Source organism: Haemorhous mexicanus, chromosome 25 (assembly GCF_027477595.1).
Source record: "Haemorhous mexicanus isolate bHaeMex1 chromosome 25, bHaeMex1.pri, whole genome shotgun sequence".
In the NCBI taxonomy this organism is placed as follows: Eukaryota; Metazoa; Chordata; class Aves; order Passeriformes; family Fringillidae; genus Haemorhous; species Haemorhous mexicanus.
The window spans coordinates 3,105,120-3,119,960 of NC_082365.1; the positions used below are offsets into that span (position 1 = coordinate 3,105,120).

Genomic DNA, 14,841 nt, shown 5'->3' on the forward strand with positions numbered 1-14,841 from the left:
CACTCCCAGCAGTGACCATTCCCAGCAGGATCCCCATTCCCAGCAGTGTCTCCCTCCCAGCAGTGACCACTCCCAGCAGGATCCCCTCCCAGCAGTGACCATTCCCAGCAGTGACCATTCCCAGCAGGATCCCCACTCCCAGCAGGATCCCCTCCCAGCAGGATCCCCTCCCAGCAGGATCTCACCGTGCAGCAGCACGTCCTGCAGGGATCTGCTCTCCAGGGAGAGCCGTGCCAGCCGGGGCGCGTGCTCCTTCCTGACGCGCAGCCACAGGTCCTCGGTGCGCTCCAGCCGGCCCGAGTGGCCGTCCTCCAGCTGCGGGGACAGCGCTGCCTCACCGGGGGGACCACAGCTGGCACACCCGCGGCTCGGAATGCCTCACACGGCTCAGAAACAGCATTTACATAGACAGACAGACAGACAGTTTTTTGCCATTTTCCAGTTATAACCCCACATTTCCCTCCCCATCCCCGCCCTCCCAGGCAGTTTTTTGCCATTTTCCAGTTATAACCCCACATTTCCCTCCCCATCCCCACTCTCCAGGGCAGTTTTTTGCCATTCTCCAGTTATAACCCCACATTTCCCTCCCCATGCCCGCTCTCCCGGGCAGTTTTTTGCCATTCTCCAGTTATAACCCCACATTTCCCTCCCCATCCCCAATCTCCCAGGCAGTTTTTTGCCATTTTTCAGTTATAACCCCCCCATTTCCCTCCCCATTCCCGCTCTCCAGGGCAGTTTTTTGCCATTTTCCAGTTATAACCCCACATTTCCCTCCCCATCCCCAATCTCCCAGGCAGTTTTTTGCCATTTTCCAGTTATCACCCCCCATTTCCCTCCCCATCCCCGCTCTCCCAGGCAGTTTTTTGCCGTTTTCCAGTTATAACCCCACATTTCCCTCCCCATCCCCAATCTCCCAGGCAGTTTTTTGCCATTTTTCAGTTATCACCCCCCATTTCCCTCCCCATCCCCGCTCTCCCAGGCAGTTTTTTGCCATTTTCCAGTTATAACCCCCCATTTCCCTCCCCATTCCCACTCTCCCAGGCAGTTTTTTGCCATTTTCCAGTTATCACCCCCCCGTTTCCCTCCCCATCCCCTCTCTCCCAGGCAGTTTTTTGCCGTTTTTCAGTTATAACCCCACAATTCCCTCCCCATCCCCAATCTCCCAGGCAGTTTTTTGCCATTTTTCAGTTATAACCCCACATTTCCCTCCCCATCCCCGCTCTCCCAGGCAGTTTTTTGCCATTTTCCAGTTATAACCCCCCCGTTTCCCTCCCCATTTCAGCTCTCCCAGGCAGTTTTTTGCCATTTTCCAGTTATAACCCCACATTTCCCTCCCCATCCCCGCTCTCCAGGGCAGTTTTTGCCATTTTCCAGTTATAACCCCACATTTCCCTCCCCATTCCTGCTCTCCCAGGCAGTTTTTTGCCATTTTTCAGTTATAACCCCACATTTCCCTCCCCATCCCCAATCTCCCAGGCAGTTTTTTGCCGTTTTTCAGTTATAACCCCACATTTCCCTCCCCATCCCCACTCTCCCAGGCAGTTTTTTGCCATTTTCCAGTTATAACCCCACATTTCCCTCCCCATCCCCGCTCTCCCAGGCAGTGTTTTGCCATTTTCCAGTTATAACCCCACATTTCCCTCCCCATCCCCGCTCTCCCAGGCAGTTTTTTGCCATTTTCCAGTTATCACCCCCCATTTCCCTCCCCAATCTCCCAGACCTGGCGCAGGGAGGCGGCGAAGGCCTCGTGGGAGCTGTTGAGGCGCGTGCGGAACTGGCTGCAGATGCTCTTGGCCAGCTTGGAGGCACTGAGGCTCTCGATGGCATCCTGGGCCACCTTCCTCTTCCAGTCACTGGTGATGGCCGGGGGGCTGACCCACGTGATCCGCTGGATTATCTGGGAAAATCATGGAATCACAATCCCAGAATCACAGAATCACCAGGCTGGAAGAGAGCCTCGGGATCATCGAGTTCAAGCCAGCCCCAACACCTTAATTAAGTCCCCAAAATTAGCCCCCAATCCATGGAATAACCCCAAATCCAAGGCACCAATCCCAAAAATCAGCCCCAGTCCAAGGCACAAATCCTTCGAATAAGCCTCCAGTCCAAAGCACAAATCCCAAAAATCAGCCTCCAATCCCAGGCACCAATTCCAAAAATCAGCCTTAATCCAAGGAATCAATCCCAAAAATCAGCCCCAGTCCAAGACACCAATCTCTGCAATCAGCCCCCAGTCCCAGGCACAAATCCCAAAAATCAGCCCCAATCCAATGTACAAATCCCTGCAATCAGCCCCAATCCAAGGCACAAATCCCAAAAATCAGCCCCAAATCCCAGGCACCAATCTCTGCAATCAGCCCCCAGTCCAAAGCACAAATCCCAAAAATCAGCCACAATCCAAAGAACAAATCCCAAAAAATCAGCCCCAATCCATGGCACCAATCCCAAAACCAGCCCCAATCCAAGGCACCAATCCCAAAACCAGCCCCAATCCATGGCACCAATCCCAAAAATCAGCCCCAATCCATGGCACCAATCCCAAAACCAGCCTCAATCCATGGCACCAATCCCAAAACCAGCCCCAATCCATGGCACCAATCCCAAAACCAGCCCCAATCCAAGGCTCCAATCCCAAAACCAGCCCCAATCCAAGGCACCAATCCCAAAACCAGCCCCAATCCATGGCACCAATCCCAAAACCAGCCCCAATCCAAGGCTCCAATCCCAAAACCAGCCCCAATCCAAGGCACCAATCCCAAAACCAGCCCCAATCCATGGCACCAATCCCAAAACCAGCCTCAATCCAAGGCACCAATCCCAAAACCAGCCCCAATCCAAGGCACCCAGTGCCACATCCAATCCTTTTTTTAAACTCATCAGGGATGCTGACTCCACACCTCCCATTCCAATACTTCATCACTCTTCCAGTAAAAAACTTTTTCCTAAATCCAGCCTAAATTTCCTCCTGAATTCCTGCTCTGAGCTGGAACTTTATTCCCTCTTCAGATGGATGAGCAAGAACAAAACTTTTCCTCAGACAATCCCAGCTCAGAGTGGGAACAAACTCCAGATTCCTCCTGCTCCCTTCCTGGCACAGGGATCCCCTCTGGAATTCTGTGGTTTCTAATGAAGGGTGAGGCTGAGCCATTTAATTACCCACTAATTACAGGAAGTGCTGAGTCCAACACCTGGAATTTCCACACCTTGGCCCAGGAAAAAGCTGCTTCCCTGGAAATGTCACCAGTTTGGGAACAGCTCTCCCTGATTTTCCCACCAACACTGTGGAATGAGAATCCTGCAATTCCCAGAATGGTTTGGACTGGAAAGGATTTTAAATTTTACCAAATTCCACCACCCCAGGTTGCTCCAACCTCCATCCTTGGGCGATTCCAGGCATGGAAATCTCCAGGAATAAACTCCCAGAGTGAATTTTGGGAGCAGCTGAGAGGAATTTTTGCTCCAAAATTCCCTTTTTTCCAAGAGTCCACACCTGTTTGATCTGCTCCCACAGCATCCTGGTCACCGTTGAGCCCGAGTGGAACGTGACCTCCACGTGATAGGCTGCGTTCAGGATCTGGAAAAGCAGAAAAAAAAGAGGGAAAAATGGGAATTCTGCCAGCCAGGAGCTTTGCCAGGGCTTGTGAAAATGGAAAACATTGGGATAGTCCATGAATCACTGGGTTAATTGATTTATTGTGGTGTTTCATGGGTGTTTTTAGGCTGTAATTTGATTATTTTATACTGATTTATGAGATAAATCAGTATAAAATATGCTGTAAAAATGTATCAGTTTATTGTGTTATTTCACATTGATTTATTGTGTTCACACTGATATTTTGTGGTGTTTCATGGGTGTTTTTAAGCTGTAATTTGATTATTTTATATTGATTTATGAGATAAATCAATATAAAATATACTATAAAAATGTATCAGTATAATATTGACTTATTATGTTATTTCACATTGATTTATTGTGGTGTTTCATGGGTGTTTTTAGGCTTTAATTTGATTATTTTATATTATGAGATAAATCAGTATCAAATATACTGTAAAAATGTATCAGTATAATATTGATTTACTGTGTCATTTCACATTGATTTATTGTGGTGTTTCATGGGTGTTTTTAGGCTGTAATTTGATTATTTTATATTGATTTATGAGATAAATCAGTATAAAATATACTGTAAAAAATATATCAGTATAATATTGATTTATTGTGTTATTTCACAGTGATTTATAGTGTTCACACTGATATTTTGTGGTGTTTCATGGGTGTTTTTACGCTGTAATTTGATTATTTTATACTGATTTATGAGATAAATCAGTATAAAATATACTGTAAAAAATACATCAGTATAATATTGATTTACTGTGTCATTTCACATTGATTTATTGTGGTGTTTCATGGGTGTTTTTAGGCTGTAATTTGATTATTTTATACTGACTTATGAGATAAATGAGTATCAAATATACTGTAAAAATATATCAGTATAATATTGATTTATTGTGTCACTTCACTCTGACTTATTGTGGTGTTTCACAGGTGTTTTTAAGCTTTAATTTGATTATTTTATACTGATTTATGAGCTAATTGATTTACTGTGTCATTTCACACTGGTTTATTGTGGTGTTTCATGGGTATTTTATGGCCATAAAGTTATTACTTCATACAGACTTAGGAGATAATTTGATTATTTTACACAGATTCAGGAGCTGATTGATTTACTCTGCTATCTCATGTGTATTTCATGGCTGTAATTTGATTATTTTATAGAGGTTTATGAGATAATTGATTTACTGTGTTATCTCATGGATGTTTTTAGGCCATAATTTGATTATTTATAGAAATTTGGAAGATAATTGATTTACTGTGTTATCTCATGTGCATTTTTATGCTGTAATTTGATTATTTTATACAGATTTGGGAGATAATTTGATTATTTTATACAGGTTTATGAGATAATTGATTTACTCTGCCATAATTTGACCATTTCACCCAAACCCAGGCCCATGGCAGCTCCAGCACCCCCACCCCACCTGTCTGAGAGAGTTGCTGGTGATGTGCACGGATCCTTTGTGGGGTTTCTCCAGGTTTTTTAGGTGTTTTTATGGCTATAATCTGATTATTTATACAGATTTAGGAGCTAACTGATTTATTGTGTTATCCCATGGACGTTTTTAGGCCGTAATTCGATTATTTTATAAAGATTTATGGGATAATTTGATTATTTTACGCAGGTTTATGAGATAACTAATTTACTGTGTTAACTCCTGTGTGTTTCATGGCCATAAATTGATTATTTTATACAGATTTGGGAGCTAATTGATTTACTGTGTTATCTCATGTGTGTTTTATGGCCATAATTTGACCATTTCACCCAAACTCAGCCCATGGCAGGTAAATCACCCCCATCCCACCTGTTTGAGATAGTTGCTGGTGATGTGCACGGAGCCCTCCCGGGGTTTCTCCAGAGTTTTAAGGTGTTTTTATGGCCATAATTTGATTATTTCCTACAGGTTTATGAGATAACTGATTTACTGTGTTCTCTCATGGCCATAATTTGATTATTTCACCCAAACTCAGGCCCAGGGGAGTTCCAGCCCCCCATCCCACCTGTTTGAGATAGTTGCTGGTGATGTGCATGGAGCCCCTCCCGGGGTTTCTCCAGGGTTTTAAGGTGTTTTTATAGCCATAATTTGATTATTTTATACAGGTTTGGAAGATAACTGATTTACTGTGTTCTCTCATGGCCATAATTTGACCATTTCACCCAAACTCAGCCCATGGCAGGTAAATCACCCCCATCCCACCTGTTTGAGAGAGTTGCTGGTGATGTGCACGGATCCATCCCGGGGTTTCTCCAGAGTTTTAAGGTGTTTTTATGGCCATAATTTGATTATTTTATACAGATTTAGGAGCTAACTGATTTACTGTGTTCTCTCATGGCCATAATTTGACCATTTCACCCAAACTCAGCCCATGGCAGGTAAATCACCCCCATCCCACCTGTTTGAGAGAGTTGCTGGTGATGTGCACAGAGCCCTCCTGGGGTTTCTCCAGAGTTTTAAGGTGTTTTTATGGCCATAATTTGATTATTTATACAGATTTGGGAGATAATTGATTTACTCAGTTATCTCATAGCCATAATTTGATTATTTCACCCAAACTCAGGCTCATGGCAGCTCCAGCACCCCCATCCCACCTGTTTGAGATAGTTGCTGGTGATGTGCACACATCCCTCCCGGGGTTTCTCCAGGGTTTTAAGGTGTTTTTATGGCCATAATTTGATTATTTTATACAGGTTTGGAAGATAACTGATTTACTGTGTTCTCTCATGGCCATAATTCGACCATTTCACCCAAACTCAGCCCATGGCAGGTCCAGCACCCCCATCCCACCTGTTTGAGAGAGTTGCTGGTGATGTGCACGGAGCCCTCCCGGGGTTTCTCCAGGGTTTTAAGGTGGTTTTATGGCCATAATTTGATTATTTATACAGATTTGGGAGATAATTTATTTACTCAGTTATCTCATAGCCATAATTTGACCATTTCATCCAAACTCAGCCCAGGGCAGGTAAATCACCCCCATCCCACCTGTTTGAGATAGCTGCTGGTGATGTGCACGGAGCCCTCCCGGGGTTTCTCCAGAGTTTTAAGGTGTTTTTATGGCCATAATTTGATTATTTCACCCAAACTCAGGCCCAGGGGAGTTACAGCACCCCCATCCCACCTGTTTGAGGTAGTTGCTGGTGATGTGCATGGATCCATCCCGGGGTTTCTCCAGAGTTTCTAGGTGCTTTTATGGCCATAATTTGATTATTTTATACAGATTTAGGAGCTAATTGATTTACTGTGTTCTCTCATGGCCATAATTTGATTATTTCACCCAAACTCAGGCCCAGGGGAGTTCCAGCCCCCCATCCCACCTGTTTGAGATAGTTGCTGGTGATGTGCACGGATCCCTCCCGGGGTTTCTCCAGCCCCCGGGGCGGGTGCACGGAGCCCTCCCAGGACTCCTCCAGGCTCTTGAGGCAGCGCTCCAGGGTGCCCACGAAGCTCTCCCTCAGGTAATCCACAGAGCTGATCAGTTTGTTGGCCACAGCCTGGTTCAGCCTGGAGATGATCAGCTCCTGGATCTGCTGGATGCAGCGCTTGATGTCCTTGGAGCTGACGGGCTCGCCGCTCTCGGGAATGATGATGTCTGCAGGGAGAGGAGGGAAAACCATCCTGGAGATCTGGGATTGCTGGGAGAGCAGTCCTGAGGGGTGCTCTGAGGGGCACACGCTGATCCTAATGGTGTTTTAAAACAATGTTCTACCCAATGATGCCAGAATTACAGTATCATTATTTTAGCCAAGATTATGATCATTTTATTCAAGATTATTGATTATCATTTTCTCCAAGATTTATTACCATTTTCTCCAAGATTATTATGGCCATTTTCTCCAAGATTATTATGACCATTTTATTCAAGATTATTATAATTTTCTCCAAGATAACTATTATTTTCTACAAGATTAACATCATTATCTTATCCAATATTATCACCATTCTTTTATCTACGATTACAACCATTTTATCCATTATTATCATCATGATTTTATCCAAGATTATTATAATGATTTTACCCAAGATTATAAATTATTTTATCCAAGATTATGACCATTTCACCCACAATTATTATATCCAAGATCATTATCACTTCATCCAACAGATCCTACCAAAAAAAAGGATATTGCCTGATCCCTGAGTTTCATCCTTGTTTGGGGTTCTGGGATCATCCAGGAATTGCAGCTTGGAGTCTCACTGAATTAATGGAATTATTGTGGTCAGAATCTGCCTGATCCCAGATTTTGATTTGTGTTTGGGGCTCTGTGACCATCTGGGAATTGCAGGTTGGAGTCTCACTGAATCCATGAATTACTGTGTGTCAGGATCTGCCTGATCCCAGATTTTGATTTGTGTTTGGGGCTCTGTGACCATCCAGGAACTGCAGGTTGCAATCCCACTGAATCCATCAATTACTGTGGTCAGGATCTGCCTAATCCCTGATTTTCACCCTTGTTTAGGGTTCTGGGATTATCCAGGAATTGCAGGTTGGAGTCTCATTGAATTAATGGAATTACTGTGGTCAGGATCTGCCTGATCCCAGATTTTGATTCATGTTTGGGGCTCTGTGACCATCTGGGAATTGCAGGCTGCAATCCCACCAAACTCCCGTGCCAATTTTGCATTTCTTCCCGACTCCCTCACCTCCATCACCCCAAACCCTCCAGCTGGCTCCCACCTCTGAACTCCATGCTGGCAGCATCCTCCAGCAGCTCCTCCTTCATATTGCCCAGGGTGTCCACGATCATCTCCTTCATCTCCTCCTGCTTGCGGTTGGCGATGCCCATCAGCGACTCGTAGAGCTCGTTCTCCTTCCTGCGCGTGTACTCCAGCCTCTTGGGGGTGATCTGCAGGTCCCTCTGCATGTCGAAGGCCTGGTTGATGAAGATGTTGAGGCAGCGCCCGTGCACCTCGCTCAGCCTCGTGGCTGCCTCCACCAGGTGCTGCTGCAGCACCTGCCTGGAGAAGGAGCTCAGCAGCCGCAGCTTCTCCAGCTGCTCCACCAGCATGGAGGAGCCGGGAACGCCGCAGCCGCAGGGGCTGGAGGGGCTCAGGTATTCCAGGTCCAGCAGCTGCAGGTGCAGAGGGGATTTGTCCTTGGGGGGGGTTTTGGGAGAGCTCAGCTCGCTGCCGGCCTCGGGGATTCGCAGGAAGAAGATGGGGAGGGAGAATTTTTGTTTGATGTCCCGAAGTTCTGCCTGGTCCGATGGGGACAGCTGGGGCTCGCTGATGGCAAAGGTGACAACGGGCAGCACCTGGTTCACAAACTCGGCCAGGGTGGCCTCAGCTGACTGGAAGCCTCGGCATGGAGCCACCACGATGTCCACTTCCTGGGAAAAAGGAAAAAGGAGGAGGTTTGAGAGGTTTTTTCCATGGAAAATGCTCTGGGATCTGTTCACACAGCAAAAAACTGGAATTCTTCAAAGCAGATCTGGAGTCTCAGCTGCAAGTCTGATCCCTAACTCCAAATTCCTTATTCTGGACCAAATCCTTGGAGTTTTAGTCCAGTTTAGGACAAGGCTGATCCCTAACTCCAAATTCCTTATTTTGGACCAAATGCCTTGGAATTTCAGGACAAAACTTAGGACAAGCGTCCCAGGAAAGAGCCAGTAGGGGAATTTATTGAACAGAGCAGTGGCAGTGCCACCCCAAACTCCCAACAGGACAGGGACAATGGCAGTGCCACCCCAAGCACCGTATGGACCAGGTCAGGGACAATGGCAGTGCCACCCCAAGCACCCCATGGACCAGGGCAGGGACAATGGCAGTGCCACCCCAAGCACCCCATGGACCAGGGCAGGGACAATTTGGGAATTAATTTATCAGGGCTGTAAGTGTCACATCCCACATGCCAAGGACAGTGGCAGTGCCACCCCAAGCTCCCCAGGCACCACAGCAGTGCCACCCCCAGCTCCACAGGCACCACAGCAGTGCCACCCCAAGGTGCCCAGGGACAGTGGCAGTGCCACCCCAAGCTCCCCAGGGACAGTGGCAGTGCCACCCCCAGCTCCCCAGGGACAGTGGCAGTGCCACCCCCAGCTCCCCAGGCACCACAGCAGTGCCAGGCACAGTGCCACCCTCACCTTGAGCAGCGCGCAGGGCAGCACCACCTCCAGCTCTGCCACCCTCTGTGCGGGATCCTCGGCGTCCCCTGGCACCTGCAGGTCCTGCTCGGGGATGGTGTCCCAGTGCCCGCTGTGTGCCACCAGCGCCTGCACCAGCTCGTACTGCCCGGGCAGTGCCAGGCTCAGCCGTGGCCGCGCCCCGTGCGTGAAGCGCACCCGGCGGCGCCGGCAGCGCTCCTCGGTGCCAGCCCCGGGGGTGGGCAGCAGCTCCTCGGTGCCAGCCCCGGGGGTGGGCAGCAGTTCCTCGGTGCCAGCCCCGGGGTTGGGCAGCAGCTCCTCGGTGCCAGCCCCGGGGGTGGGCAGCAGCTTCTCGGTGACACTGCCAGGGGTGGGCAGCAGTTCCTCAGTGACAGTCCCAGCACTGGGCAGCAGCTCCTCTGTGCCTGTGCCAGCCCCGGGGGTGGGCAGCAGCTCCTCTGTGCCTGTGCCAGCCCCGGGGGTGGGCAGCAGCTCCTCTGTGCCAGTGCCAGGGGTGGTAAGCAGCTCCTTGGTGCCAGCCCCAGCAGCAGGCAGCAGCTCCTCGGTGGCAGTGCCAGCCCCAGGGGTGGGCAGTACCTCCTTGGTGCTAGCCCTGGGGGTGGGCAGCAGCTCTACAGTGCCAGGCCCGGGCAGCAGCTCCTTGGTGGCAGTGCCAGCCTCAGTGACAGGCAGCAGCTCCTTGGTGGAAGTGTCAGCCCTGGGCAGCAATTCCTGGGTGCCAGGCTTGGGCAGCAGTCCCTCAGTGCCAGCACTGGGCAGCAGCTCCTCGGTGCCAGTCACAGGGCTGGGCAGCAGCTCCTTGGTGGCAGTGCCAGTCCCGGGGCTGGGCAGCAGCTCCTGGGTGCCAGTCCCGGGGCTGGGCAGCAGCTCCTGGCCCAGCAGCGTGTTGAGCAGGCGGCCCTTGGCGCGGCAGTTCTGGCCCAGGATCAGCAGGCAGGGCCTCCAGCTCACCGAGCGCTGCAGCTGCTCCTCCTCGTGCCGCGGGAACGAGACGGGGCTGGGGCCTGGAACAGGGACAGGGCTCAGGGTCTGGCCCTACCAACGGGACAGTGCAGCCCCACAGCCCAGCCCAGAGCTCCTGCTGTGCCAAGGCAGGCAGGGAGATGGCAGGAGAAGAATTAATGCAGTGTTGTTACAGGAGCACGGAATCCCAGCGGCCTGGGAAGGGATGAGCCCCAGTGAAGGTGCTTTGCTGCCAGCCAGAAGGTTCTGGAACAACCTCAAACCCCACGAGGTTCCCTCAGAGCCCACAAACGGCCCTCACACCCTACAAATGTCACTCAGACCCCACAAACCTCCCTCAGACCCCACAGACATCACCCAGATCCCACAAATGGCCCTCAGACCCCACAAACCTCCCACAGAGCCCACAAGAGGCCCTCACAGCCCACAAAAGGCCCTCACACCCTACAAAGGTCAGTCAGACCCCACAAACCTCCCTCAGAGCCCACAAACCTCACTCAGACCGCATAAACCTCCCACAGACCCCACAAACCTCACTCAGAGCCCACAAAAAGCCCTCAGACCCCACAAAAGGCCCTCACACCCTACAAATGTCACTCAGACCCCACAAACCTCCCTCAGACCCCACAGATATCACTCAGATCCCACAAACGGCCCTCAGACCCCACAAACCTCACTCAGACCCCACAAACCTCCCACAGAGCCCACAAAAGGCCCTCGGAGCCCACAAGAGGCCCTCACACCCTACAAGGGTCAGTCAGACCCCACAAACCTCCCTCAGAGCCCACAAATGGCCCTCAGACCCCACAAACCTCACTCAGACCCCACAAACCTCCCTCAGAGCCCACAAAAAGCCCTCAGACCCCACAAAAGGCCCTCACACCCTACAAATGTCACTCAGACCCCACAAACCTCCGTCAGACCCCACAGATATCACTCAGATCCCACAAACAGCCCTCAGACTCCACAAACCTCACTCAGACCCCACAAACCTCCCACAGAGCCCACAAGAGGCCCTCGGAGCCCACAAGAGGCCCTCACACCCTACAAGGGTCAGTCAGACCCCACAAACCGCCCTCAGAGCCCACAAAGGTCAGTCAGACCCCACAAACCACCCTCAGAGCCCACAAATGGCCCTCAGACCCCACAAACCTCACTCAGACCCCACAAACGGCCCTCACAGCCCACAAAAGGCCCTCACACCCTACAAAGGTCAGTCAGACCCCACAAACCTCCCACAGAGCCCACAAAAGGCCCTCAGACCCCACAAACCTCACTCAGACCCCACAAACCTCACTCAGAGCCCACAAGAGGCCCTCAAGCCCTACAAATGTCACTCAGACCCCACAAACCTCACTCAGACCCCACAAATCTCCCTCAGAGCCCACAAACCTCTCACAGACCCCATAAATCTCCCTCCCACCCCACAAACTTCTCCCAAACCCCACAAACCTCCCTCCCACCCCACAACCATCACCTGGCTGTGCTAATCCAGGCTCAGGGCTGGGTTTAGCTCCTGTTTTCTTTTTTTAAAAAGTCCTAAATGCAGCTTTGGCGAGAGCTAAATTCAGCGTTGCCCTCGTGCACAGCACGGAATGACTCTGACAGCCCCAAAAACACAAACAAATCCCTCACCAGGAACACAAAAATCCCAGGGCACACGGCCCAGGAATGAAATTAAATGGGAAATGGAACCACCAGTCCCTAAAAATTGCCCAATTTGAGAGGTACAAAGCACCAGGATTGCTCTGATGCTGGAAAGGATTTTACAGGGTTAAAAATTCTGTTTAAAATTGCTGTTAGAATTCTCTCTTTTTTTTTTTTTTTTTTCATGAGTCATGTTCTGGCAGCCTGAACTGTCAGGAAAACAAGATCCTCCCCTCCAGCAGGATCCTCCTCACACTCCAAACCCCATGAAAGAGATCCTACAACACATCCCTCTCCTCACTCTGACAGCTTAATCACTCCAGTTTAATTAAAATCACCCAAATTTGGAGCACTTTGTGTAGTCTTAGGTTGGTTTAAATCTCTTTTCAAACCCTGCCCCCAAGGTTTGCCTTCCCCTCAAATCTTCCAGCTGGAAATTGGATTTTGGAGGAGTTTTTCCACCCCAAAACTAAGGGAAAACCCTCTTTGCGGCTCCCTGCCCCACAGACCCCCAATTCTGAGCCCCAAACCCCAAACTGGGAATGGCTGAAGGGAGGAACCTCTCCTTGAAATGTGATTTTTGGGATTGCTTTCCAAACAAGCCTTTCAAGAGCCACATCAAGTGACTGGAGGGCTGGGAGCTGACCAGGAGCTCACAAAAGATAAAGATCTGGGAAAATCCCACAAAACTGCACAATTTGAGCCTTCATCTGCAGGATGGCTTTGATCTGGGGACATTGCTTGGAGCTTCTCCTGGGATTCAGGCTCTGGAGCATGAAAAAAGCAATTCAGGGAGGGCTGCAGAGGCAGGGCCTCTTCTCTGCTGAGGCTTCTGGAAGGCTTGGAAATTGGGGGATCCTTAAATCCAGCAAAATTATCTCCCAAAAATCACTGGGATTCAGCAATTGAACTGGAATTATTGAAGGATTATTGATGTGGATGGAGAATCCTGGGGTGGTTTGGGTTGGGCTTTAAAGCTCATCCTGTTCCTCTGCCATCCAGGGACACCTCCAGCAGCCCAGGATGCTCCAGTCTGGCTTTGGACACTCCCAGGGATGGAAGAGATTCTCTGGGAACTCCATCCCAGACCCTCCTCACCCTCACAGACAGGAATTTCTTCCTACATCCCATCTAAACCTTCCCTCCTTCAGCTTGAGGCCATTCCCCTTATCCAGGTGAAAATTTCCCTTTCCAGGGAATTCCTTCTTGGAGCTCCTTTGGCTACTGGGAAACTGCTCCAAGGTTCTCCCAAATCCATCTTTCCTCCAGGATTTGTGGTTAAAACACCTTCCCTGTGATTCCACACCCCATGATCAGCATGGACACAGATCCAAGATGGGAGGGAGCCAACAAAAAGTGGGATCAGAACTTCTTCTAAGGTCCTGCCACATCCATATTTCCTCCAGGATCCAAGGTCTGAGGTTCAAACACCTTCCCTGTGATTCTCGTGATCAGCACAGACACAGATCCAGGGTGGGGGGGACTTAACAAGAAGTGGGATCAGAACTTCCCAGTTTTGAGGGATCAGCCATGTTCCTGGGCAGTGCCAGGGGCTGCATCCCTGGAGCTCCATCCCGACTCCATCCCTGCTCCACCCTGGTTCCATTCCAGCTCCATCCCAGCTCCACCCCAATTCCATCCCAGCCCCTCCCTAGTTCCATCCCGGTCCCATCCCTATCCCTGCTCCATCCCATCCCCATCCCTGCCCCATCCCTGGTTCCATCCTAGTTCCATCCCAGCTCCATCCCATCCCCATCCCTGCCCCATCCCTGGTTCCATCCCAGTTCCATCCCAGCTCCATCCCACCCCATCCCCATCCCAGGCTTCATCCCATCCCCATCCCAGTTCCGTCCCAGCTCCATCCCTGATTCCATCCCTGGTTCCATTCCTGGTTCCATCCCCATCCCAGCTCCATCCCTGGTTCCATCCCTGGTTCCATCCCTGCTCCATCTCTGGTTCCATCCCAGCTCCATCCCTGGTTCCATCCCTGGTTCCATCCCTGGTTCCATCCCTGGTCCATCTCTGGTTCCATCCCTGCTCCATCTCTGGTTCCATCCCATCCCAGCCCCATCCCTGCTCCATCTCTGCTTCCATCCCATTCCAGCCCCATCCCTGGTTCCATCCCTGGTTCCATCCCTATCCCTGGTTCCATCCCAGCTCCATCCCAGCTCCATCCCTGGTTCCATTCCGGTTCCATCCCTGGTTCCATCCCTGGTTCCATCCCTGGTTCCATCCCAGCTCCATCCCTGGTTCCATCCCAGTCCCATCCCAGTCCCATCCCAGTCCCATCCCAGCCCATCCCATGTGACCAGCGCTGGAGCTGCGGGGCAGCCCCGGGGCACACATCCACACATCCACACATCCCATGAATTCCCGGGATCAAAGGAGGCCTGTCCAGGGAACAAGGGCGGCTCTCACCAGGACTCCTCTCCAAATCCACCCCAAGCTCAGCAGAACAACCTCAGCTCGGATTTATGGAATCTATGGAAGCTCCAAGCATTTCAGACATTTCTTTCTA

At 50.4% G+C, this 14,841-nt stretch overlaps 1 protein-coding gene across 2 annotated transcripts in view; it reads right to left on the reverse strand.

Moving 5' to 3' along the window:
- DSTYK (dual serine/threonine and tyrosine protein kinase) overlaps nucleotides 1-14,841 on the reverse strand; it is a 32,052-nt gene that overhangs the window by 15,613 nt on the left and 1,598 nt on the right. Inside the window, exons 2-8 of one of the 2 annotated variants that reach the window (XM_059867501.1) lie at nucleotides 10,157-10,717; nucleotides 9,693-10,117; nucleotides 8,288-8,939; nucleotides 6,927-7,201; nucleotides 3,491-3,574; nucleotides 1,721-1,897; nucleotides 186-315 (exon numbers count right to left, since the gene is read on the reverse strand). In XM_059867501.1, coding sequence (XP_059723484.1) covers nucleotides 186-315; nucleotides 1,721-1,897; nucleotides 3,491-3,574; nucleotides 6,927-7,201; nucleotides 8,288-8,939; nucleotides 9,693-10,117; nucleotides 10,157-10,717 — 2,304 coding nt within the window. Of the gene's footprint in view, nucleotides 1-185; nucleotides 316-1,720; nucleotides 1,898-3,490; nucleotides 3,575-6,926; nucleotides 7,202-8,287; nucleotides 8,940-9,692; nucleotides 10,718-14,841 lie in introns of both variants that reach the window. The other variant, XM_059867500.1, reaches the window with a different exon arrangement.